General features: G+C 38.3%; 1 protein-coding gene across 9 annotated transcripts in view; it reads left to right on the top strand.

Annotated features, from left to right (window-relative positions):
- Positions 1–26,864, top strand: part of fars2 (phenylalanyl-tRNA synthetase 2, mitochondrial) — a 227,398-nt gene that overhangs the window by 112,069 nt on the left and 88,465 nt on the right. For all 9 annotated transcript variants that reach the window (XM_059022564.1, XM_059022567.1, XM_059022563.1 and 6 more), the window contains one exon: positions 14,326–14,486. In XM_059022564.1, coding sequence (XP_058878547.1) covers positions 14,326–14,486 — 161 coding nt within the window. The remainder of the gene's footprint in view (positions 1–14,325; positions 14,487–26,864) is intronic.

Below are 26,864 nucleotides of genomic sequence, written 5' to 3'. Positions count from 1 at the left end.
TTATGATATTTGTATCATCCCATTGTTGTAACATTTTAACATTTGAGCTACATTCAACGAATGTATGTTTCTGGGATGTGGATTTAACATGGTCAGGTTATATTACCACACGGCTGTGTATATATTCCTTACAATTTCAAGCTGGACTTCTAAGAATAAATGCAGGGTTTGACTTTGTGACCAGTAAGGGGCAGCATGTATCTAAATCCACTGCATTTAACAATTATTCTTGTATCCAAAGGGTTAAATCTAAAGTGAAACCCAAGGGACGAGCTTCCTGGGCTACACTTTAAATGAAGGGTATCCAGATTAGCTGCCTGAGGACAGAAGTGGAAAAGCCCCTCCTGCCAGACTGAGTATTTGTCAGTGACAGGTGCAGAGTGGTAATTAGACAAGCTGTGTGCCTGAGAGTCAACCCAACCTCTAGAAAGAAATGCTGCCACTACACAACATACTGCATGTACAGTATTGTACTGTAGCACGTGGTTTTCTATGTTTAATATTTAGAATTCTTAGCATTATGCGGCACAGATTACAAAGAGCATTTCCACGAGTAACATCCTGGTAAATAGGAAAAGCTGCTGGATTAAAACAATCTGCATGAACTAACCAATCCCTTAAATTGTGTGCGTGCTTTTCATTTGTAAATAGAGGAGGACTTTGGAAAATTGATGTCAATTTTGCATCAGTTGACAATTTATGCCAATGTTTGCATACTATAGATTTTGTTTGCCTAAGTGGACATAAAAGTAACTGAAAAAGCCCTCTCTCTCTCTTAGACTGTGGTCCTAACAAACTCTCCCTATTTTTAATCATAAGACCCTTTAATGCTATATATTCATCCTTAGTTAGATTATTATGTATCTTGTAACCACAAGGGTTTTTGATCCTCATCCCTTTCAACCAACCGACAAAATATATTCACACAAGGATTAATTGCTTGTGGTATAAATGTACTTTTAGGTCTAAAACCTGTAGCACCCCTTTCAGTAGTTTTACTGTACAAGCTGACATTGAATAATAAAATTTAAGTTTAATATTAAAAAAAAAAAAACCCCAAAAAACCCTCAATTTTAGTCATAAAAGGCTACAGAAGATATAATTTGTGAAAGGGTCTTACCCGACAGATTGTATACTAGTCTCTGTTAGGTCATGTTTAGAAAATATATGCAACTTTATAAATGTCAACATGAATCGCTCAAATAAATACCATAGTCTGTCTGTCTAATCTAATTTGGTATATCATTATGTTAATAAACTGGTAAATATCTTTAAATTGTTTTATAAATAAACTTTACAACATTTTTTAATAAATTGCCAAAACCCCTATTCAAAAACGAATAATGTATTATTTTAATAGAGTAAAGTAACATAAAGTAGAAATGTGTCAAATTATATTTAATTACATTTTCCCTGTGTTAGGTCACATTTGGTTGATCCCTTAACAGGCCTTAATAGTGTTGTTTCATTGTTTTATATTTTCACATTTCAGTACTTGTATGCAATTGTTAAAGGCTGGTTTCATGCACAGTTGTTTTTTGTTTTAGTTTTTTGTATTTTGAAGGGTTTTCAATCATGGGGTTTCCATGCGGGTCAACTGTAGTTTGTGAACTGGATGTCATAAGCCAGCTTGATCGCCCAAAACAGCACAACAACATCCAAGTTGTTGATGCCCCCTCAGAACTGACCAAATAAAATAGAAAATTAACGTATTGATTGTGTTTTATTTGTTTGCATCATTAATATTTAACACAGCAGTAAATCCAACACAACTTCAAAGAAAGGAGAGCATCTCTGACAGCACGAGCCTCCTCAAATTGAAAAACAATTTGGTCAAGAGCAGTAAAGCACATTATTAACCAAGCAGGCACAGGGTATGTTGCTTTATTACAGCAGCTTAGATTCACTCGTGTACCAATTGTTAAAGGCTGGTTTCATGCACAGTTGTTTTCAATGTTTTTGTCTTAGTTTTTTGTATTTTGAAGGGTTTTCAATCATGGGGTTTCCATGCGGGTCAATTTACACGTGAAATGGCGATGCGTGTACCAGTTCTCTGTGCATGGAAACCATATTTTCACAAAATGTCACTAGTAATCTTCAAAAATAGCACGAGTACTTTACGCATAGTTAATTTACATATCAACCCCCACCTTTCCCATTCATTCGCATGACGTCGGGTGAAAAGCCCGGTTTACTCGAGTAAAATAAACTGAGCGAATGGAAACCCAAAAAAGCATTTTACACGAGACATTTTTCTTGTGTCTCAAGTTAAAAAAAAAAAAAAACTCACATGGAAACCCCATGAATGTTGCAGACTCCTTTCTGTGGATAACCACACAACTTGCACCCATGACTACAGCTTACTGGACATGCAGAGGGCGCTAGTGAGGGTTGCAGTAGAATATTTGATTGATGACTTGACTGGATCTGATTTACACAGGAATAATGATAGAATCAACTGACTGTTCAAATTAGAAAACAAAACACTACTGATATACACAAAATGCTTGAAAAACGGCAATCCATCTGTGAATCTGTTGTGTATGTGCAATCTTGAAGGTGATGGAACAGCTGAACATATATACAATAAAACTGTTGAAGTGTTTGAGGAGTGCAATCTTGACCTAAAGAAATGTGTGTCCATAGCCACTGGTGGTGCATCAGTGAAGACAGGTAGATTGGGAGGTGTTCACAAACTGAAGGCTGTCTTTCCAATCATTGTTGCTGTGCATTGCATTGCACACCGTTTGTCTTTGGCTGTATGTCAAGCTAGTCATAATGTAGGTTATCTCAAGACATTTCAAAAGATCAATATATAAATACTACAGCAATAGTCTGAAGAGAATGCAAACTCTCGTTTTAGCCACGGTCCAGATTAAATTCAAAGAGGTGTGTGAAACCCGATCCATACCATAAAGATCTGTTATGTCTTTTAAAAAATACCAGGCAAGCTGCTCCCGAGTGGCGCATCCAGTAAAGGCGCTCCACATGGAGTGCAGGATGCGCTCTATAGCCTGGACGTCGCCGGTTCGAGTCCAGGCTATTCCACAGCCGACCGTGGACGGGAGCTCCCAGGGGGCGGCGCTCAATTGGCCGCACGCCGCCCGGGGGGAGGTAGGGTTAGGTCGGCCAGGGTGTCCTCGGCTCACCGCGCAGCACAGCGACCCCTGTAGTCTGGCCGGATGCCTGCGGGCTTGCCTGTAAGCTGCCCGAGAGCTGCGTTGTCCTCCGACGCTGTAGCTCTTGGGTGGCTGCATGGTGAGTCCGAAGTATGAAAAAAAGCAGTCGGCTGATGGCACACGCTTCACCCTCCCAAGTCAGCGCAGGGGTGGTAGCGGTGAGCTGAGCCTAAAAATATTGTCCATTTCAAATTGGGGAGAAAATAATAAAAAATAATTGGCAACGACTAAATTTTATATATATATATATATATATATATATATATATATATATATATATATATATATATATATATATATATAAAAAAAAACCAGGCAGGTATGTGCTAACCAGTAGACACTTTTAGTTGTGTAAATAAAGGAAGTTTTTTTTTTTTTTAAATAGGATACACGATTTTATATTGGGGTTTGATAGTTTAATTTAAAACATATTGGACACATTATATGTTCTAAACTAATATCTGTTATTAAAATGATTATTTGGAACTATGTATCAATTACGGTGTTTTTTATATAGCTAAATGTTGGAAGATTTAAAACTGTAGTCCATTGCGGTAACAAATGTTTTAAAACCTGTTAATAATTAATTTAGATGGGAAATGTATCATTTAGAATCATTTTTTGTAACTTATAACAAAGTAAATGCAGGTGTTTTCTTTTTATTACAGTATTTAATAAATGAATAACTATTATTTTGATTTAAATATCACTTGGAATATGCAATATGTTAAATGCTGAGGGCGGCCATTTAAGGTCATAACATGTTTGTTTTTACTTTTAACCTCCATAATCAATTAATAAAAAATAAAGAGATAAAGACTTTCTGACATAATCTTTATGTTTTTGTTCACGAGTGTGGACATCCAAAATGATTTTTTTATTGACTACTGTGAGGTTGACGCACCTGATTTGTAGAACTTGAGAAGAGGTTTAAATTAATTGCAAGGGTACACATGGAAATAATTTGACATGTAATATCTGAAAAGGTTGAGTTGTTTAACCTGTGTAAACCTGTGTAGATCCATTATTATAAAGTTCCTGTTCAAGGACTGTGCAGTTGATATACTGTAGGTTTACATCACACACAGTGGCAACAGCTCAAGTGGTTAAAAAATAAACAAGTGGATGCATTGATTAATAATTGCAAGAGTTGCTATTTAAACTAAGCTATATTTGCATATTTGTATTTATAACTTTCTACCGTGGAATTCTGCAAAACACTTCCTCTAGAGATATATTTTTATAAGCAAATGAGACTAGGAGAACATCATCAGTTTTCCCTCTTAGGATTACTAATACATAATATTCCAGGAAACCATACATATTGAGAATTAATTATAAAAACAGATATTGGCCCTTTAACTCATTAGTTATTGTGATGAGTAAATGAATAAACATATTTACATTTAAAAAATGTTAATAGGGTATCAATAAATATCTAGTCGGCACAACCCTACAGGAAGTACTGGGACAGATTTGAGATACTTGCTGGAGGACTAGTGTAACGTATGTGTAAATTTAGTTATCCCTTTTCAAAACCTTTAAAACTGACCACAGTATTTGAATACATTAAGTTTTTGAACTACAGAATCATAATTTTATAATGTATGATGTGCTCTGTCTACTTTTTTGCCTGCAGTAATACCAGGAGTAACAACCAGACGGGTTTATAAAATATCCTAATGACTTTATTAAACATGAAACAGTATGATTAAAGAAGCTTTTAAAAAAGCGGAATAATTTGGCCAAGCTTTAATATCGGTTAAGGGCAGTTCTCACTCACAGGCACGGCTATAGGATGACAGCAGGCTGGTGGCTAGCATACATGGAGCCCTTCCTAAGGCAGACATGCCCCAGTGTGCTCCGCAGGAGGCCCCCCTCCCCTCGTCTGACACCAGAGCGGCTAGAGAATTCAGTTTAAGTGAAGCTGCAGTATGGTGCAGCAGATGAGCACAGCCGTTACCATGGCAACCCTTAATACTGCTGAAACTCTCCAGAAATAAAAGGACACATGCATAATGCGAGGGGGGGGGGGGGGGGGGTTGGGCTTGATTTGCAGTGCTGCGATGAGAAATGAAGTCTGTATTTGGTCATCCCAGTGGATTGCGAGCCTATTTTCTTTGGGGGGAGGGGTGTGACATTTATTTATTTATTTATTTATTTTCCTAGGTCAGGTGATGACGAGTATATCTGTTGTAGGATTATTGTGCTTCCCCCTCTCTCTGCTAAGCTTGAGGGGGTGCAGGAGCACGGCACTGTGGTCTTTATTTATTAGTGTAAATCCCCCTCGCTACCGCCCTCAGTCCACTGGGGAACCTAGTGAGCGCCTTGAGATGTGTCTGTAACATATGCGCTGGTGTTAATGACAGAAAAGTTACCACAACAATTAGTCATGGATTGCTAGAGGGAAGCCCCTTAACACCCGGCCAATGTGATTAAACCCATGTATGTGACAATTAACTGCCCTACAGCTTTATGCTCCAAGGAGCTGGTGAATAGGTGGGGTGAGGGGGGGTTAGGTAGGGGTAGTAAGGCGGCTGAGGATCAGGCCTGGTTCAGGTGGCGCTATCAATTTTAATCCGACACTGAATTAATCATAATCCAATCAACTCGCCTCTTTATTATTCAGCTGCTATCAGACATTAATTTAGATTTTTCCTCTTAATTATTATGAAACACGGCAAAAGCACGTGCCTAATGAAATTCATGCCCCTGTGTTTGTTAAGGTGAAGTCCCCTGGTAATTGCGGTGGTCCTGGAAGCAATTACTGGTGGAATAAGGGAGCAGGTAGCCTGTATGCGGGTCTATCCGACATCTCCCACTGGGCCAAGGCAGCCAGAATCAACATTTATATGTGCAACGTTCGGCCGGCTCTCCTGCTCTGCGGGGTTTTAGAGGCAGTCCTTCTTAGATTACAACGTACTGTATTGCTGCTTAATCTTACACTGCCTAAACCTGCAGTGTGGGGATCCAAGGTTCTCGTGAAGATAGCTTTTTGAAAGAGATTTGTAAATATAAATGTAACACTGTTATTTAATCCTGTTATAGATAAAACATGTACAAAATAAAAGGCATATTTGAAAAAAATAGAAGGCTTACCAATTTTTAGATTTGCATATCGACACCCCTTAGAATCAGCTTGGGTGGGTATAGGGTAACCATTGTTCAGATGAGAGTACTGTTTCTAAAATATTTATGTGGGCTCTATCTGGCCTGACTTTTCCTGAGATAAGCCGATATCTAGAAGAGAGCTGATGCTGGGCTATAAGATATGATTTTTATATAATGAATGAGTCATGTAATAAACCATGACATGGAAATACTGGAGTTATTATGTTACTTGGGTTTAAATTATATAAAAATAATATATAATATATGTAATATATTGGCATCAGCTGCTTTATTGATGCAGTTTGTATTTACTAGTGTATGTGTTTAATTTGTCCAAAAATTAGGAACCGGGTTCCAGTGAATACATAAGTTGTCTTATACATCACTGCTGGAAACTGGTATGTGTGTTTTTATTAGATCCAGCAATATTGGTGATATAAATAAAATGATTTCCTGTTAAACATTCATTAGACCAGCAGGACATAAAGTTTACACTTATTGAACCATAAACCAAGCCATGGAGGCTTGTCCACCAACATGTTAAACCATCCCTGGAGGTGTTCAAAGTCACTATAGTTTATGTGTCTAGAAATTCAAACTATTTCCTTTTCACCAAGTTCAGATAAAATAGGTTCTACTATACTTCCATCTCAACAGCAGGAAGTAACAAGACAAGGTTGAACAAAGTGCTTAGGTTAGAACAATTTAATTGCTGTTTTTTTTTTTTTGTAACAGACTGTTAACAATTAACTCCTAGATGTCACTGTATATAGGTTATACAGTGTACAGTTCTCCAATGGCCACTGTTTCATTCTATAATAGCACTTGAGTGGATGATGAGAGACTGACCTTGCTCATTCATTGCACCGTGTAACAATTTTTATTTTTTTTGGTTCCTGGGTAGTAAATATTATTTCCTAATTGCTTATGCCTCAAAAGTATAGAAAATGGCTATTATTCCTCACAAACTTTGCTTTTGTGACCAGGACAGTGATATTTTGAAATTTACCTATTTTCCAGAACATTCCAAACTTGGAGTAACTTCGAGAACTTTCCAGTAATATAACTAGTAGTATAAATACAGGGGCCTTAAGCCCACCAGTTCAGTTTAGTTCCAGCTGCCTAAGTGGATACATATCTGCATTTTTCTGAGATGGCATCAATGTCATAGGAGACTTCAAAATGGTGGCATTCCTGATGGGTCTCCAAGGCGGTTTTACCAAGTTTCCCTGCTATCTTTGCCTTTGGGACAGCAGGGACACCAAGGCGCACTACCACAGGCGGGACTGGCCACAGCAGACCGAGTTCTCTGTGGGGAGGAACAACGTCAAGTGGGAGCCACTGGTGGACCCCCGGAAGGTGCTGATGCCACCACTGCACATCAAATTGGGCCTTATGAAACAATTTGTCAGAGCTCTAGATAAGGAGTCGGCAGCCTTCAAGTACCTTCAAGACTTCTTCCCTAAGCTGCCTGAGGCAAAGGTCAAAGCCGGTGTCTTTGTCTGACCACAGATAAAGAAGATCCTGGAGTGCAATGAATTCCCCAAGAAGCTCACTAGTAAGGAGAAAGCGGCTTGGAACAGCTTTGTCGCAGTGGTTCGGGGCTTCCTGGGCAATCACAATGCCGAAAACTATGTGGAGCTGGTTGAGAAGATGGTGAAGAACTACGGCACAATGGGCTGTAGGATGTCCCTCAAAGTCCATATCCTTGATGCTCATCTTGATAAATTCAAGGAGAACATGGGAGCGTACTCAGAGGAGCAAGGCGAGCGCTTCCAACAGGATATACTGGACTTTGAACGCCGCTACAAAGGACAGTATAACGAGAACATGATGGGAGACTACATTTGGGGGCTGATTCGTGAAAGTGATTTACAGTATAATCGTAAATCTCGAAAAACTACTCACTTCTAAATCTTTTGTAGTCATTTTTATATTACTTTAGTATAAATACATGTTAATTTGGATTCATATGTTGTTTTTTTCTGACTTTATGTGAACGAAAAGACACAAATTCGCCCGTTTTCTCATTGGAAATAGGTGAATTTCAAAATATCACTGTCCTGGTCACAAAAGCAAAGTTTGTGGGGAATAATAGCCATTTTCTATACTTTTGAGGCATAAGCAATTAGGAAATAACACTTACTACCCAGGAACAAAAATTGTGTTACATAGTGTTATCTTCCCTTTACAATATAAGCCTTGTATGTTTATATAAGCATTTCAATTGATGTTGAACAATCCGTGGGTCTCATGCATAGGAATGTCCTGTTGACAAGCTGCTGTATCTCACACAAAAGCAATTAAATCAGTAACAAGTAAAAAGAGCCTGTATTAGAATCTAAGGACAAACAAGAAAAATACAATTGCTAATATCTATATGCAGCACATGACTTTGTAAGTTATATGCAGGCCCTGTTATTATTCTTATCACAGCAAATGTGATGGTCTTGATAGGCACCTTTGTGTGATATGTGTAGTGTTCTGCATTTTCGTTTTTCATATTTTAAAAAAATAATATATGTTTATTTTACATATATTAAAATAGGGATAAAATTGGTATTTTTTTTTTTTATTTTTTTTTAATTGAAGCATTGGTAAAAATCAGGGGAAACCATCTCAGTATACATACTTTAATGTCCCTGGCAAGTAGGGCAGCAGTGTGGAGTAGTGGTTAGGGCTTTGGACTCTTGACTGGAGTGTCGTGGGTTCAATCCCCAGTGGGGGACACTGCTGCTGAACCCTTGAGCAAGGGACTTTACCTAGATTGCTCCAGTAAAAACCCAACTGTATACATGGGTAGTTGTATGTAAAAAATAATGTGATAAATGTATAATGTGAAATAATGTATAATGTGTATAATGTGATATCTTGTAACAATTGTAAGTCGCCCTGGATAAGGGAGTCTGCTAAGAAATAAATAATAATAATAATAATAATAATAATAATAATAATAATAATAATAATAATAATAATAAGTATGATGAAGCATAATCTGTGCAAGTCGAGGCCACATTTTTCCATGTTAGCTGGTACTTTGCGAATGTTTGGGCAATCGCTGTGCTGACAGATATAGTATCTGCAGAAGATATGAAAATGACATCAGCACAAAACAAGCCAGGTTTATTCACATTGAAATCATAAAAAGAAAAGAAAATTGACAGAACTGGACAGTGCAAGCCATCAGGAGACGTGGCAAAAATCACACTGGACATTTCCATCAATGTGTTCTATAAGTTTACCAACTAAAGTATCACCATTTTCTATCAGATATTTACGATTTAAGATTGTCTGCGTTAGGCAGTGTTTTGACAGTACTGTCGCACGAAATCACCAGTACACACCTCTCTGTAATAAACAGTGGCTGCCCAGCAAAGCACAGAGCTCTGACAAACTCATAAACACAGTCATTCTGCGCCCTCTTTTATTAAAGCGTGTGTAAAATCCACATAAATGGATTGCTTGTCTCTCAGTTCACTTTCTTGTTTTTGTTTAATGTGTCGCTTATTTTTCAGTATGTTCTTTTATTGTCAGCTCACACATGTACCTCAATGTAGCAGTATTTGCTGCTCTATGCATCCTCTGCATCCTCTGCCTCATCTGACCCACTTCTGCTATTTTTTATTTTTGTATACTTCGAAACATTAATTTTCTTCTGTATATTCATAAATTGATTCATGTTTTCTCCCCATAACTCATCCACTAAAAAAAAAACATTTTTTGTGTAGATTTTTCAATTTAATTTTTGATCAAGCTTGTAGTTACCACACCCAGCGATTGCCACAATAATCAGACTTTTGATTGGCCAACATAATCAGGTGATAATGTGTTTGTGAATGTTATTTGATCCTCTGATGTCTGAACATGCGTGCTGTATCCTAGGATACAGTGTAAGGCTGCTTATTACAATGTCGGAGTCAAAATAAAACGGCATTTAAATCAAAATATTGTGTATTTCCTAGAAAATAGTAGCGGGAAAATATTGAATAATCGACAAAAACCAGTAAAAACCGACGTTCAGTTTAAAAAAAGAAAGAGAAAAGAAATAACTGATCCTCAAGGGTGCAAAGTACCGCATGTCAAATTATTTATTTATTTATTTATTTATTTATTTATTTATTTATTTATTTATTTTAATCAATGTTTTGGGGGAGGTAGCCTTGTTTTCTACTTTGGGACTGTTGACAACTGTCAATCTACAGAGGGACTTGGTGTTATGTTTAATCATATTGTCAAGTCACAGCTTTACAGTCAATCTCTTTCATATCAGCCATCTAGAGGTATAATACTTACAGCTGATAACCGGAACAGATTCAGGTGAGCTCTGCGTTGGATCTGGATTTCAGCACAGATGATCAGTGCTTGTAAATGCCTGCACAGCTGTTAGTTTGTGAAAGGGATCTGGCAGGCAATTCCAGTTTCAAGAATAAGGAATGTTTTGCAGAAAAAACATGGAAAATTGAACACCACCAGATTTTTCAGAGGTCTGTGGCCTTCTTGTTCGTTTTTTTTTTTTTTTTTTTTTTTTTTAATATTTAGTACTAATGGCCAGTTTTAGTACCCGGTGTGCATCATTAGACTAACTGCCTATTCACCCTGCCTAACAGCAGCTCCTACTAGTAGTGCTGGGAATGTGTAGTAAGACAATTACACTTGTCCTTGATAGAGACATCAAATTCTGCCCCACCCGAAACCATTGTATATTATCTATGACAATGGGTACCAGTGTTAGTCCAGTCCAGGTTTCAGTGGACATGGACAACAGAAAACATTTGTTGTCCGGCAGTCTAATACTTTTAAGGATCAAAAAAGTTTCTAGAGTTTAAAGTTATATTGTCCCAAAATAGTGTATTATGCCTGAAAAGGATTGGAGTATGTTCTGTCTTTGCTTGGCTCCTGCATCTATATTTCGTAATGGTCACTGCACACAAGACAGATTTGGCTATTCATACTGAACTAATCAAACCCCGCTCTACCTTTGACAGAAGCTCTTTAGCAAACAGAGTGATAGCTGTGTCCCATCATCTCCAGTGATGGAAATCCATGTTTCGAGTTGACTGCCAGGGCTTGTCTTCCCCTGTCCGCAGATAACCTCGTCATTCTTTATTCATATTGCTATTCTATCGGAGTTTTGAGCACTGCTATTGATATGCCTCTTCAGGCATTGATGTTGCTGGCATTTCATTTAAATTGCATGTGTGGGGGTATGATGGGGAAGATATTTTACACCAAGGTATGACAGCATTTTCATTCACCTGATATTTGCTCCATTTTATTTTTGTCACTTTATTTTGTGCCAGTAGTAACCTATTTTTCAGACCAGTGTGTGGATCATTTTACAACTTACTGGACTCTATTACATTTAGTCATGGAAATCATTAAACCCTGTAACAAGTAAAGTCGCTTAATGAAGACCTAATTTCAAAATACAAGAAACTAAAGTGAAGTAGACAAACGTTTGGGTTCATTCTTCACTGGTGATGAATAAATACCACCGAATATTTCCAGAATCTTCAAGGTTTATTCTAGTGCAATTAAACACATAGAGGTTGTTTAATCTGTTTTCAACTTGCCCACAGAATAATTATATTTCTAAAACTCTTGCTGAACACCCCTCTTAATTTGATCACTCCAGTGTGGGTGATTCCGTCCAATATACTGAGTTCCAGCTACTGTATTACACTATGCAGATTTCAACAGAACTGTATGATAGTGTAAATAAAATAACTGCAATAAAGACGCCCATTAAAGTAGGTGGTTTTGACATGAACAGAAATCACTTGATTACATTATGTGGCAGAGAAACAAAACTTTCAATCAATCTTTTTTTAAGCACTGGGCTGTGATGGATTTTCAGATAAATTGTAACATTGAAGAGATGGTCTTTGTATCAGAAAACTGCTGACGGAGTCGTAAAATCGTGTGTGAAGTGCATTCATTTGTTACATATATATAATGGGGATTGATTTTATTCTTAATACAAGGGCGGTAAAACGCGTGTGACGCGTATCTGGGTAACGGATATGAGTGCTGACTGTATATCTAAAAAACAACTTATCTGATTGTGACACGACTTGATAAAGAAATTCTTGATAAAGTTATTGAGAGTATTGAAATGTACCTCTGTGACCACTTACACTTTTAAATCAAAATATGCTGTGTACTAGTCTCTACTGGCCTGATACTGAAGGCTCTTATTTTCTAGTTACAGCTGAGTCAGGGGAAATGTATGTTGCTGATTTACTTGTGTATAATTGTGTATATGTTTATTGATTCCATCAATCCTTGCCAGAATATGTAACTACTAAAATGTATGCAACCCGTTCTTCATACTTAAGCACTGTAATATCCCAGCTTCAGCTCTGATGTTTACCTTTACTCTGAGTCACCACTACTCTCCCCCCCCCCCCCCCCTCCAATTCACACAAGGACTGACTTTAACCTGAGCCAAATAAGTCTATTAGGTGCTGAAGATTGCTTTGACATTATTAAACGCAAACGTAATAATCTGGTGGAAGTTTTAGTATTCAGATAACTCATCGTGGCAGATTTTCTGAAACGGAATTCTTGCAAGCAACTCAAAATGAATGCAATTAGTCTTATTACATTTGAAGTGCTGTACTAGGTGCCTTTTCCCAGTTTTCACTATATCGACAACACAGCTACAAAATGGCTTACTTGATAAGGAGTAATGTCTTGTGTATTAGGTTACGTAGTTTTGGGTAAAATGGAAAACTACAGAAAAAGTAGTAGGTCAGTTTTCTGACATACTGTCTATCAAAACAATGTGAGCCATATTTTGTAGAAAAAAAAGTAATGTTACAAAGCTAGTAAGGAACAAATTAGGTGGAATGTAGAGTTTTTAAATAAAACAATTCCAGTACTAAAATTATTATACGGTAGGCTATATACCTAAAGTAAAGGAGATATGTTCTCACATTGCCCTTTTAAATGCAGCATTTTACTTAAAAAGAGATTTTTAGTTCTTGATCTAGTTTAATCTCTACACAATATTTAACTACAGATAAACATTGTGTTAAGCTGAAGTGACTATAGTGTAAGACTCACATTTCACACAGACATTAGAAACCTTGGTTTTGCTTTTTTTAATTTCCAAAGAAATCACCACCCACAGGAGAAATGTGTCGGAATATGAGCCCATGGTACATTTTAACAATAAAAGACAGTGCGTTTATGTACTCTTGTAACACTTGACAGAGAGGAGACACAGAAATAGTATGAATTAGATCTCTCTCCAAATTCAGAATACTACTGGAAGTTTACAATGTTGTACGTTTTGAGAGTTCACCTCTTAATACTTTGTTCATTGAGTACCCCAAACCAGTACAGACAACCGGCCAAATTCGAGCGAGGCATGCTAACCTGTGAGATGTGAAAATGGTGTTTTGTCTGCCTGATTACATACTGTAGCGTAATTTTGTATGCAAAGTGATACAGTAGCTCTAGGGCACAACATGCTGGGTACCTGCAGTACAGCAGTTAAGGCATGTGAATACCTCTAAAAGGGTCTGGCAAGCACACATTTCACACACTTTTTTTGTTCAATTACAACCTGATATGTTCTTCCCTTAGCCACCAGATATAAAAATTCTGGTTCCACTTGACGAGCTTGACTAGCTTGACTAGCTTGACGAGCATGGATTACTGCAGCCTCAAGGACCACTTAAATCTTATGTATCTCTGACAGGGGGAAAAAAGCTTGTCCACAAAATAAATTACAGCTTTTTCATTTTATCATTTCAAGAAACATGTTTTTATAGGAATTCTGAGCTCATTGTCAATTTAGCTTCTGTAAACTATGAAATGTTTTCTCCTCCATAGTGACAAGGAGCCATGGTTACTGTTTGATCTTATGCAGGCCACCTCATCTTCTTTTGCTTCAGATACACTTATCTGTGACACTGTTAAGAGCAGACCCCGCGAAGAGGTGTTTCATCCCAATTGTTTTATAAAAAGCTTTTATTGTTATCTGCTCATGATTTAATGATTTGTGTGTGTGTGGTTTTAATTGCAGGCGGTGCCCATGAGAAGATTGGCTGGGCGTTTGGTCTAGGGCTGGAGAGGCTGGCCATGATCCTATACAATATCCCAGACATCCGGCTCTTCTGGAGCAAGGACGAACGCTTTCTCAAACAGTTCCGTGTTTCCCACATTGACCAGGAAGTCACCTTTCAGGTACAGTGCCTCCATTTGCTCTGGATTATGACTGAGGCTTGTTCTGACTTGGGGCAGATTAATTTAGTAGCAGAGTTAAGAGATATTTTAGCCTATCAAGTCCAGCAGACGCAGAGACAACAGTGTCAGTGTAACGACAGTGTCACCAGGAATTTGGGTCTCAAAGCATAATGAGAGAAAAAAAAGTATCTTGTCCCTCTTATAAACTTTCCAGTGCTTCAGGTTAACATGGTTTGACTTTTGTTTTCATTTGAAAAGCCGGTCAAACTGATGCATAGCGATTTCCAGGGCCAATGCCATGTATACCTTTCTGCTTGTGTCGTGTACAGTGATGGATACACTGATATGATTGTCTATAATTGGGCGCACAGGATGGATGCTGCCTAAGGTATGCATCTGGAAGCTCCTTGTATTCTGACAAGAGTTGTGTTCCAGTCAGAGCTGAACTGGATATTGGTTGAGGTGAATTCTGGACCTCGAGAACCAATACTTGTTGAAGGATAAATAATAAGTTATATTGACTAGCACAATTAGTTGTATTTGGTCTTTACAGACATAATGTACATCTTCAGAAGGTCATGCTGTAAAATAAGAAATATGCAAACTTGCTGATCCAGGGAATTATCTAGAGCTGTTGACTTGGAGTCTGACTCCATGCCAACAGCCTGGACCCTTCACTGCGCTAATGAGCAATGTGTTTGTTAAACTGTAAGGATTGATGTTGCCGTCTTATACATACAGCCATCCTCCTTTTTCCATATTAGTGCTTATTTGGACCGATAATGTTTGCTGCATCTTAATGCCCCCCAGATATTATTATTATTATTATTATTATTATTATTATTATTATATATTTTTTTTTTTTTTTTTTTTTAACCTTCCTGGGAATTTGTTTGATTTTGCTCCTGTTTCCCCTGAAATGATTTACAGTCATTAACAATACTGTGTCCATCTTGAAGGGCACGTCGTGTTTTACAAAAAACTGTGTGAAAAGACTTTCCCATTGATAACACCGTGTAACAATTTTTTTTTTTTTTTTTTGGTTCCTGGGTAGTAAGTGTTATTTCCTAATTGCTTATGCCTCAAAAGTATAGAAAATGGCTATCATTCCCCACAAACTTTGCTTTTGTGACCAGGACAGTGATATTTTGAAATTTGCCTATTTCCAATGAGAAAATGGGCGAATTTGTGTCTTTTCGTTCACAAAGTCAGAAAAAAACAACATATGAATCCAAATTAACATGTATTTATACTAAAGTAATACAAAAATGACTACAAAAGATTTAGAAGTGAGTAGTTTTTTGAGATTTACGATTATACTGTAAATCACTTTCACGAATCAGCCCCCAAATGTAGTCTCCCATCATGTTCTCGTTATACTGTCCTTGGTAGCGGCGTTCAAAGTCCAGTATATCCTGTTGGAAGCGCTCGCCTTGCTCCTCCGAGTACGCTCCCATGTTCTCCTTGAATTTATCAAGATGAGCATCAAGGATATGGACTTTGAGGGACATCCTACAGCCCATTGTGCCGTAGTTCTTCACCAGAGTCTCAACCAGCTCCACATAGTTTTCGGCCTTGTGATTGCCCAGGAAGCCCCGAACCACTGCGACAAAGCTGTTCCAAGCCGCTTTCTCCTTACTAGTGAGCTTCTTGGGGAATTCATTGCACTCCAGGATCTTCTTTATCTGTGGTCCGACGAAGACACCGGCTTTGACCTTTGCCTCAGACAGCTTAGGGGAAGTCTTGAAGGTACTTGAAGGCTGCCGACTCCTTATCTAGAGCTCTGACAAATTGTTTCATAAGGCCCAATTTGATGTGCAGTGGTGGCATCAGCACCTTCCTGGGGTCCCAGCCGTACTCCTCATACTTCAAGGCGTCCAGCAAGGTCTTGATGCTGTTGTAATCCTCTTTGAGGTGCACCGAGTGAGCCAGGGGAAGAGACGGGTACTTGTTACCATTATGGAGCAGCACGGCTTTGAGGATCCTGGATGAGCTGTCAATGAAGGACAGTATAACGAGAACATGATGGGAGACTACATTTGGGGGCTGATTCGTGAAAGTGATTTACAGTGTAATCGTAAATCTCGAAAAACTACTCACTTCTAAATCTTTTGTAGTCATTTTTGTATTACTTTAGTATAAATACATGTTAATTTGGATTCATATGTTGTTTTTTTCTGACTTTATGTGAACGAAAAGACACAAATTCGCCCGTTTTCTCATTGGAAATAGGTAAATTTCAAAATATCACTGTCCTGGTCACAAAAGCAAAGTTTGTGGGGAATAATAGCCATTTTCTATACTTTTGAGGCATAAGCAATTAGGAAATAACACTTACTACCCAGGAACAAAAATTGTGTTACATAGTGTAAACATTTACTGCTTTTATAAGTTTGTGTGTTTGTGTTTTTGTATTATTTAAATAAACAGCGCACAGCGTCTCTTTTGAACTGTTTGGTGTCATGAGTTTTTCCCTTCCTGCTTCTGACCTGATGTCACCACACAGCCACCCTGTCACAGTATCTCTATTCCATAAGAAAAGGCATTTAAAGAGGTACAGTTGATGGTCAAATTATACTGCCTAAGGTGGGAGGAAGGTGTCAAAAAATGTAATTGGGAGGTACAATAGTAGTGTGGCGGAGTGTCCCGCCCCTATTTATTATTATTTGTATTTGTTTGCGGCGCGGATAAAAGCGCTGCATCTTTTCTTATTGTTTTATAATTTAAAACCCTGTGAGGATGCGTGGCTGATCAGCTACTGATTATTTAACTAGCTGACAGTCATGCATCCTTACCAAACGCGTGCAGACTGTGGCCGAGGGGTAGTAAGATAATTAACAGCTAGTTAATCCCTCGGCCAGAGTATAAGAACCTGCAGCTGTCCGTGCTGCAGGTTGGGTGTACAGAGAGGAGGTACGGGGAGATAGAGAGGAGACAGACTTTAAAATAACAATTGCTAAAACGTGCTGGATTAGCCAGCACGACACTTACTTGTTTGTCTGTCTGGTTTGTTTGGCCCTTGTGCCTTTTTTGTTTAGTGTTTTGTTATTGTTTAAATCTTTTGTTTTGTTTATTTGATTTATTAAACAATTCACAAATAATTCAAATAATTGATTTTATGCATTTTCTCTCTCTCTCTCTCTCTCTCTCTCTCTCTCTCTCTCTCCCACTATTCCAGTGTCCAATCTGCAAACCTGGCCCTTCCTGTATGAAAACATTACATATCTCAATATTTCAACATTTTTATTAAATGGTTACTTTGTAGAATCTATTTTTTTCAAAATATTGAATTTCTTACTATTTAATATGCTATGGTATTTGTTCTGTATATTTTTTTTTTATTGCAGTTTCTGCTTGGATTTATAGATACTAGGACATTTATTTTTTTCAGCCACTTTCTACTATTATGTAGTGGAAAGCCTAAAGGTGCTGAAATGTTTTAAATATCCTGTCACTGTGTGGAATAACTGAAACCTACTGCATCACTGTGGCAAAGTGGTTTATAGTGCGCTGGTGTAGAGGTGATGCAGTGCTCCAAACAATGACAAACACAGCACTGGTGATATGTCTTTTATTTTTAATCCAACGGTCGAAACTGACCAACAGAAACTATAATGAAATACAGGCAGTACTCAATGCTTGGTACTGCTCTGTATAAATAATGCACGGGGCAGTCCCAAATAATAACACACAAAAATACACACGCAGACAAAACATACACGGTCACCAGTCCTATAGTGAGTACAGTAGTGCTAGTGGTGAATATACAATACAGTGTGATTTACTGCAGTGTTGTTCCCTGTGGGTGCTGACCTCTGGCAACAGCTCCGGAACGTGTTTAGCCGTCTATCAAACAAACAAGCAACAGTTTAGACAAACAAAACAAAACACTCATGATACGATAATGCGGGTCTTTCCAGTCTCAATATAAATACCCAAAACGAAGGAATAGATTACGATTCTCCGTCCCCTTTTATGCTGTCACACATGACCCCTTGGTAAACGAGTGCAACCGCCTCTCCGATCTGTGACTGCCACATCATTTCCCTTCTGGGTCAATGCGTTATTGCAACGGAGTCTCGCCCCCTTCCAGGCTGGCCAACTGGCCACTTATTAAGTGGCCAGTTGGCCAGCCTGGAAGGGGGCGAGACTCCGTTGCAATAACGCATTATTAAGTATGGTAAATAGTAATCCAGGTAGGAAAACCCTTTAAGTTTCTCTGAATAGTTGTACTTCCAAATTCCCCCTTTAACTTGCTTTAATCTGACAGGTATCACTTAAAACGGAAAGGAACCTGTTAAAAACATGTTTATTGCACACCAAAGTTTCCTGCCTATTCCATTATTTTCAATCTATGCAGTTCATGAGAATGATCATGAGAAAGCGTCTTCTGACAGTCGGAATTAGATAACTACGCATTATACGAAGGCTAATTTTCTTTGCTGATCTTGGCTGGAGTTAATTTGTTTGAGTCAACAGTATAGGCTGAGACAGGGATCAAGCTGTAATAAGATTAAATCGTATTCCTTTTCTGCTCAAATGAAATGGTGTCATTTCTTTATTTACAAAAGGAAAACTATTTAATCTTCATATATATAAGAAAAAGCATTAGCCTATGTAAAAATGCCACTGAGAAGTTTTCTCATTATCATTGCTTAGTACTGAAAAACTGCATAGACAATGCAGGTTCCTTTGTGTTTTAAGTCGGCTTAAAACATATTAAAGGATATTTGTAAATAAAACTATTGGGAGAAACTTAAAGGGATCGACCCCACCCCCAGTCCCCCAGTAATTTGAGCCATGACATTTGCCTCTTTTGCTGAAGGAAACACTTCTGTTTTTATCAATGTGTTGTTTTTCTTCTATTAAACTAATAGCAGTGATAAAGTAAAATACATACAAAATAGCATACACAGACATGCTCAAATTTGTTGGTACCCTTACAGCTCATTGAAATAATGCTTCATTCCTCCTGAAAAGTGATTAAATTAAAAGCTATTTTATCATGTATACTTGCATGCCTTTGGTATGTCATAGAATAAAGCAAAGAAGCTGTGAAAAGAGATGAATTATTGCTTATTCTACAAAGATATTCTAAAATGGCCTGGACACATTTGTTGGTACCCCTTAGAAAAGATAATAAATAATTGGATTATAGTGATATTTCAAACTGATTAGTTTCTTTAATTAGTATCACACATGTCTCCAATCTTGTAATCAGTCATTCAGCCTATTTAAATGGAGAAAAGTAGTCACTGTGCTGTTTGGTATCATTGTATGCACCACACTGAACATGGCCCAGAGAAAGCAAAGGAGAGAGTTGTCTGAGGAGATCAGAAAGAAAATAATAGACAAGCATGGTAAAGGTAAAGGCTACAAGACCATCTCCAAGCAGCTTGATGTTCCTGTGACAACAGTTGCAAATATTAAGAAGTTTAAGGTCCATGGAACTGTAGCCAACCTCCCTGGGCGCGGCCGCAAGAGGAAAATCGACCCCAGATTGAACAGAAGGATAGTGCGAATGGTAGAAAAAGAACCAAGGATAACTGCCAAAGACATACAAGCTGAACTCCAAGGTGAAGGTACGTCAGTTTCTGATCGCACCATCCGTCGCTTTTTGAACGAAAGTGGGCTCCATGGAAGAAGACCCAGGAGGACTCCACTTTTGAAAGAAAAACATAAAAAAGCCAGACTGGAATTTGCTAAAATGCATATTGACAAGCCACAATCCTTCTGGGAGAATGTCCTTTGGACAGATGAGTCAAAATTGGAGCTTTTTGGCAAGTCACATCAGCTCTATGTTCACAGACGAAATAATGAAGCTTTCAAAGAAAAGAACACCATACCTACAGTGAAACATGGAGGAGGCTCGGTTATGTTTTGGGGCTGCTTTGCTGCGCCTGGCATAGGGTGCCTTGAATCTGTGCAGGGCACAATGAAATCTCAAGACTATCAAGGCATTCTGGAGCGAAACGTACTGCCCAGTGTCAGAAAGCTCTGTCTCAGTCGCAGGTCATAGGTCCTCCAACAGGATAATGACCCAAAACACACAGCTAAAAACACACAAGAATGGATAAGAACAAAACATTGGACTATTCTGAAGTGGCCTTCTATGAGTCCTGATCTGAATCCTATCGAACATCTATGGAAAGAGCTGAAACTTGCAGTCTGGAGAAGGCACCCATCAAACCTGAGACAGCTGGAGCAGTTTGCTCAGGAAGAGTGGGCCAAACTACCTGTTAACAGGTGCAGAAGTCTTATTGAGAGCTACAGAAAACGTTTGATTGCAGTGATTGCCTCTAAAGGTTGTGCAACAAAATATTAGGTTAGCAGTCCCATCATTTTTGTCCATGCCATTTTCATTTGTTTTATTATTTACAATATTATGTTGAATAAAAAATCAAAAGCAAAGTCTGATTTCTATTAAATATGGAATAAACAATGGTGGATGCCAATTACTTTTGTCAGTTTCAAGTTTTTTCAGAGAAAATTGTGCATTCTTCGTTTTTTGTGGAGGGTTACCAACAAATTTGAGCACGTCTGTAGCTATCACACTCATGCAACAGATAGCATTATCTTAAATATGAGTACTCCATTGTCTCGATTTTTTTTATCTTTGCAGGATAAAATATACTACTTCTATAATACATTTAACACAGAAATAAAAATAAGGGGACACCATACTATTTGTGTCATACAGTACTCAACTATTATTATTATTATTATTTATTATTATTTATTTCTCAACTACCAATGCAAATACATTTTTAAAGAAATGGGCACATGGAGACCTGAAACTATTGTATTTAACTATTGCTAAAAACAACATAAAATGTATACTTAAAGAATGTGAAACTAACTAACTAGTTCACAAATTATTATTATTTTTATTATTTGTTTATTTAGCAGACACCTTTATCCAAGGCGACTTACAGACACTAGGGTGTGTGAACAATGCATCAGCTGCAGAGTCACTTACAATTACGTCTCTCCCGAAAGACGGAGCACAAGGAGGTTAAGTGACTTGCTCAGATGAGTCACTGGCTGAGGTGGGATTTGAACCGGGAATCTCCTGGTTACAAGTCTGTTTCTTTAACCGCTGGACCACACAGCCTCCTATTTTGTATTATTCATTAACATGTGTTTCTTAGAGGGTACCTGTAGCGAAAGTGAATGTAGACCAGGATTGCCAGATTTCTGACAGAAAAATAGCGACCTTCTTCAAAACAAGCCCAAAACAAGCGCAGCCCATGTTAGAGTATGGGCGTTTATTCAAATTTCAACCCACGACTCTCAAATTCCAACCGCGACACTCAAAAAAACAAGCCCAATCCCGCTTATTATAAGCAGACTTGGCAACTGATAGAGACTTATTTCAATAGAAAATATGTTTCCAAATACTTGTCACATTTTACAGCCCCTTCTATTGTGATGGGCTATTTTGATGCACAAAGTGTTCAAACCATGGCAAGCTTCAGTGCACTGCATTGTATGTAAACATGGCACGGTGATGTGCATTGATTTCCACAATTGTTGCCCATAGCAACACACGAAGCAAAGTTGTACCGAATGGAAAGATATCCCTGAATAAGATTTCAATTTGAAATTTACACAATTTACCGCTAGCCCCCTCCCCCCACAACAGAAATGTCAAAATACAGAACCGTTTACTTTACCTTTACAAGAAAGGAGAGCTGCATCTTTGCCTAACCCACTATTTTCTTTCATAACGTTTCAACCTGTGTCAGCTCATCTGAGAGTAGGGTTTCCAACAGGCTCCAGAATCTCGGGACATTTTAAGGAAAGTCAGGTTTTGTAACTCACCTCTCTAAACTGCAATGTACAGTGCCTTGCGAAAGTATTCGGCCCCCTTGAACTTTGCGACCTTTTGCCACATTTCAGGCTTCAAACATAAAGATATGAAACTGTAATTTTTTGTGAAGAATCAACAACAAGTGGGACACAATCATGAAGTGGAACGAAATTTATTGGATATTTCAAACTTTTTTAACAAATAAAAAACTGAAAAATTGGGCGTGCAAAATTATTCAGCCCCCTTAAGTTAATACTTTGTAGCGCCACCTTTTGCTGCGATTACAGCTGTAAGTCGCTTGGGGTATGTCTCTATCAGTTTTGCACATCGAGAGACTGAAATTTTTGCCCATTCCTCCTTGCAAAACAGCTCGAGCTCAGTGAGGTTGGATGGAGAGCATTTGTGAACAGCAGTTTTCAGTTCTTTCCACAGATTCTCGATTGGATTCAGCTCTGGACTTTGACTTGGCCATTCTAACACCTGGATATGTTTATTTGTGAACCATTCCATTGTAGATTTTGCTTTATGTTTTGGATCATTGTCTTGTTGGAAGACAAATCTCCGTCCCAGTCTCAGGTCTTTTGCAGACTCCATCAGGTTTTCTTCCAGAATGGTCCTGTATTTGGCTCCATCCATCTTCCCATCAATTTTAACCATCTTCCCTGTCCCTGCTGAAGAAAAGCAGGCCCAAACCATGATGCTGCCACCACCATGTTTGACAGTGGGGATGGTGTGTTCAGGGTGATGAGCAGTGTTGCTTTTACGCCAAACATAACATTTTGCATTGTTGCCAAAAAGTTTGATTTTGGTTTCATCTGACCAGAGCACCTTCTTCCACATGTTTGGTGTGTCTCCCAGGTGGCTTGTGGCAAACTGTAAACGACACTTTTTATGGATATCTTTAAGAAATGGCTTTCTTCTTGCCACTCTTCCATAAAGGCCAGATTTGTGCAGTATACGACTGATTGTTGTCCTATGGACAGAGTCTCCCACCTCAGCTGTAGATCTCTGCAGTTCATCCAGAGTGATCATGGGCCTCTTGGCTGCATCTCTGATCAGTCTTCTCCTTGTATGAGCTGAAAGTTTAGAGGGACGGCCAGGTCTTGGTAGATTTGCAGTGGTCTGATACTCCTTCCATTTCAATATTATCGCTTGCACAGTGCTCCTTGGGATGTTTAAAGCTTGGGAAATCTTTTTGTATCCAAATCCGGCTTTAAACTTCTCCACAACAGTATCTCGGACCTGCCTGGTGTGTTCCTTGTTCTTCATGATGCTCTCTGCGCTTTAAACGGACCTCTGAGACTATCACAGTGCAGGTGCATTTATACGGAGACTTGATTACACACAGGTGGATTCTATTTATCATCATTAGTCATTTAGGTCAACATTGGATCATTCAGAGATCCTCACTGAACTTCTGGAGAGAGTTTGCTGCACTGAAAGTAAAGGGGCTGAATAATTTTGCACGCCCAATTTTTCAGTTTTTTATTTGTTAAAAAAGTTTGAAATATCCAATAAATTTCATTCCACTTCATGATTGTGTCCCACTTGTTGTTGATTCTTCACAAAAAATTACAGTTTCATATCTTTATGTTTGAAGCCTGAAATGTTGCAAAAGGTCGCAAAGTTCAAGGGGGCCGTTTCGCAAGGCACTGTATAAAGTAAATTAATTGAACAGTTTTACTTAGTTGTTACCAAAAGCACACACATGCCTGTGAGGATCGTTTCCATCAATCAAACCTATACAGCAGCGGATTGGCTTTCTGACTGGGCGGGACTGTGTAAAGCAAGAAATATTAAACAAATAGAAACTTTACCTGCTGTCACAAGGTTAAATGAAAGAGTGCAGGTGAGTGCAAACTTATCTACAATAATGGTGTTGCACTATTTTGATAGATATTGTTTACTGTATAAAAAAAATTCAAGCAAAACGATTAATCGTTGTTACGAGGCTCTCCGGATAGAATCGCCACCACAATTAAACAATTAAATACATTTACTAAACTGCTCAAGCAATTCACACTCACTTTACATGTCGAATACATTGCAGTTTAGAGAGGGGAGTTAAAAAACTTGACCTGCCTTAAAGTGTCCCAAGATTCTGGAGCCTGTTGACAACCTATTTGAGAGCTATGAGGAAAGAATTACCATGATGAGTGACCTGAATCTCCCTGCGAAATAAAACCCACGTTGATTTAAATGCACCGTGTCTGTAACACATAGCAAATAGGCTACAAAATAGTTTTAAAATTATTTTAATAAAGCACAGCAGTTCCCAAAAGTCTCAACCATTACTATATATTACAGGTTTACTGCATGAAAAGTGTGATAAGAACATAAGAACATAAGAGAGTTTACAAATGAGAGGAGGCCATTCAGCCCATCTTGCTCATTTGGTTGTTAGTAGCTTATTGATCCCAGAATCTCATCAAGCAGCTTCTTGAAGGATCCCAGGGTGTCAGCTTCAACATCATTACTGGGGAGTTGGTTCCAGACCCTCACAATTCTCTGTGTAAAGTGCCTCCTATTTTCTGTTCTGAATGCCCCTTTATCTAATCTCCATTTGTGACCCCTGGTCCTTGTTTCTTTTTTCAGGTCAAAAAAGTCCCCCAAAAAGTCGACATTGTCTATACCTTTTAGAATTTTGAATGCTTGAATCAGATCACCACGTAGTCTTCTTTGTTCAAGACTGAATAGATTCAATTCTTTTAGCCTGTCTGCATACGACATGCCTTTTAAACCCAGGATAATTCTGGTTGCTCTTCTTTGCACTCTTTCTAGAGCAGCAATATCCTTTTTGTAACGAGGTGATCAGAATTGAACACAATATTCTAGGTGAGGTCTTACTAATGCATTGAAAAGTTTTAACATTACTTCTCTTGATTTAAATGCAACACTTTTCACAATATATCCGAGCATCTTGTTGGCCTTTATTATAGCTTCCCCACATTGTCTAGATGAAGACATTTCTGAGTCAACATAAACTCCTAGGTCTTTTTCACAGTTCCCTTCTTCAATTTCAGTATCTCCCATGTGATATTTATAATGCACATTTTTATTGCCTGCGTGCAATACTTTACACTTTTCTCTATTAAATGTCATTTGCCATGTGTCTGCCCAGTTCTGAATGCTGTCTAGATCATTTTGAATGACCTTTGCTGCTGCAACAGTGTTTGCCACTCCTCCTATTTTTATGTCATCTGCAAATTTAACAAGTTTGCTTACTATACCAGAATCTAAATCATTAATGTAGATTAGGAATAGCAGAGGACCTAACACTGATCCCTGTGGTACACCACTGGTTACCTCGCTCCATTTTGAGGTTTCTCCACTAATTAGTACTTTCTGTTTTCTAGATGCTAACCACTCTCTAATCCATGTGCATGCATTTCCTTGAATTTCCTTGAAACCATGTCGTATGCTTTGCAATTATCCATTTTCAATGTTGCATCCTCAAAAAAGTCAAGTAGGTTAGTTAGACACGATCTCCCTTTGCTAAAACCATGCTGACTGTCTCCCAGGATATTGTTACCATATAGGTAATTTTCCATTTTGGATCTTATTATAGTTTCCATAAGTTTACATATAATAGAAGTCAGGCTTATTGGTCTGCAGTTACCTGGTTCGGTTTTGTCTCCCTTTTTGTGGATCGGTATTACGTTTGCTATTTTCCAGTCCGTCGGTACAACCCCTGTGTCAAGAGACTGTTGCATGATTTTGGTTAGCGGTTTGTAAATAACTTCTTTCATTTCTTTGAGTACTATTGGGAGGATCTCATCCGGCCCAGGGGATTTGTTTTTTTTAAGAGCTCCTAGTCCCTTTAACACTTCTGCCTCTGTTATGCCTCTGTTTTAGTTATTCTGTCTTCATTATTTGAAAAGACTAAATCAAGGCATGCCTCCCCTCTAGTCGGTGCCTTGACAAATTGCGTTAGGAAGCAGTCATTTGTCATTTCCACCATTTCAGTTTCGTCCGTCGTGCTCCCCACCGGGTTTTCCCATTTTATATGGTTGAAGTTGAAATCCCCCATTAGTATGGCTTCTCCTTTTCTACACGTATTTCGAATGTCATTGTATAACAGATTATTTTGCTCAGCGTCTGAATTTGGCGGTCTATAGCATGCTCCTATTATTATGCCCTTTGAATTTTTGTCCATTATTCTGACCCATATTGATTCTGCATTGTTTTCTTTGTCCTGATTTAACACCTGGGCTTCAAGACTATTTCTTATGTATAGCACTACCCCTCCGCCTCTTCTGTCCTGTCTGTCTTTCCTATACAGTGTGTACCCACTAATATTATATTCGTCTCCATCACTCTCAGACAACCAAGTTTCTGTAACACCTATCACATTGTAGTTACTTGTTAGTGCAGTAGCTTCAAGTTCTAACATTTTGTTTCTGAGACTTCTAGCATTAAGATAAATACATTTAATAGTGGTCTTACCTGAGTTGTTGCCCTTGTTTTGATGTGGTCTCCCTTCTGTTTTTTTTGTTTTCTCCCCCCTTCCTTTCTAGTTTAAATGCTTCTGGACCTCCTCAAGGATCCTTTCTCTGAGTAGATTG

Source organism: Acipenser ruthenus, chromosome 4 (genome assembly GCF_902713425.1).
Source record: "Acipenser ruthenus chromosome 4, fAciRut3.2 maternal haplotype, whole genome shotgun sequence".
In the NCBI taxonomy this organism is placed as follows: Eukaryota; Metazoa; Chordata; class Actinopteri; order Acipenseriformes; family Acipenseridae; genus Acipenser; species Acipenser ruthenus.
This window is presented reverse-complemented; position numbering and strand designations above follow the sequence as displayed.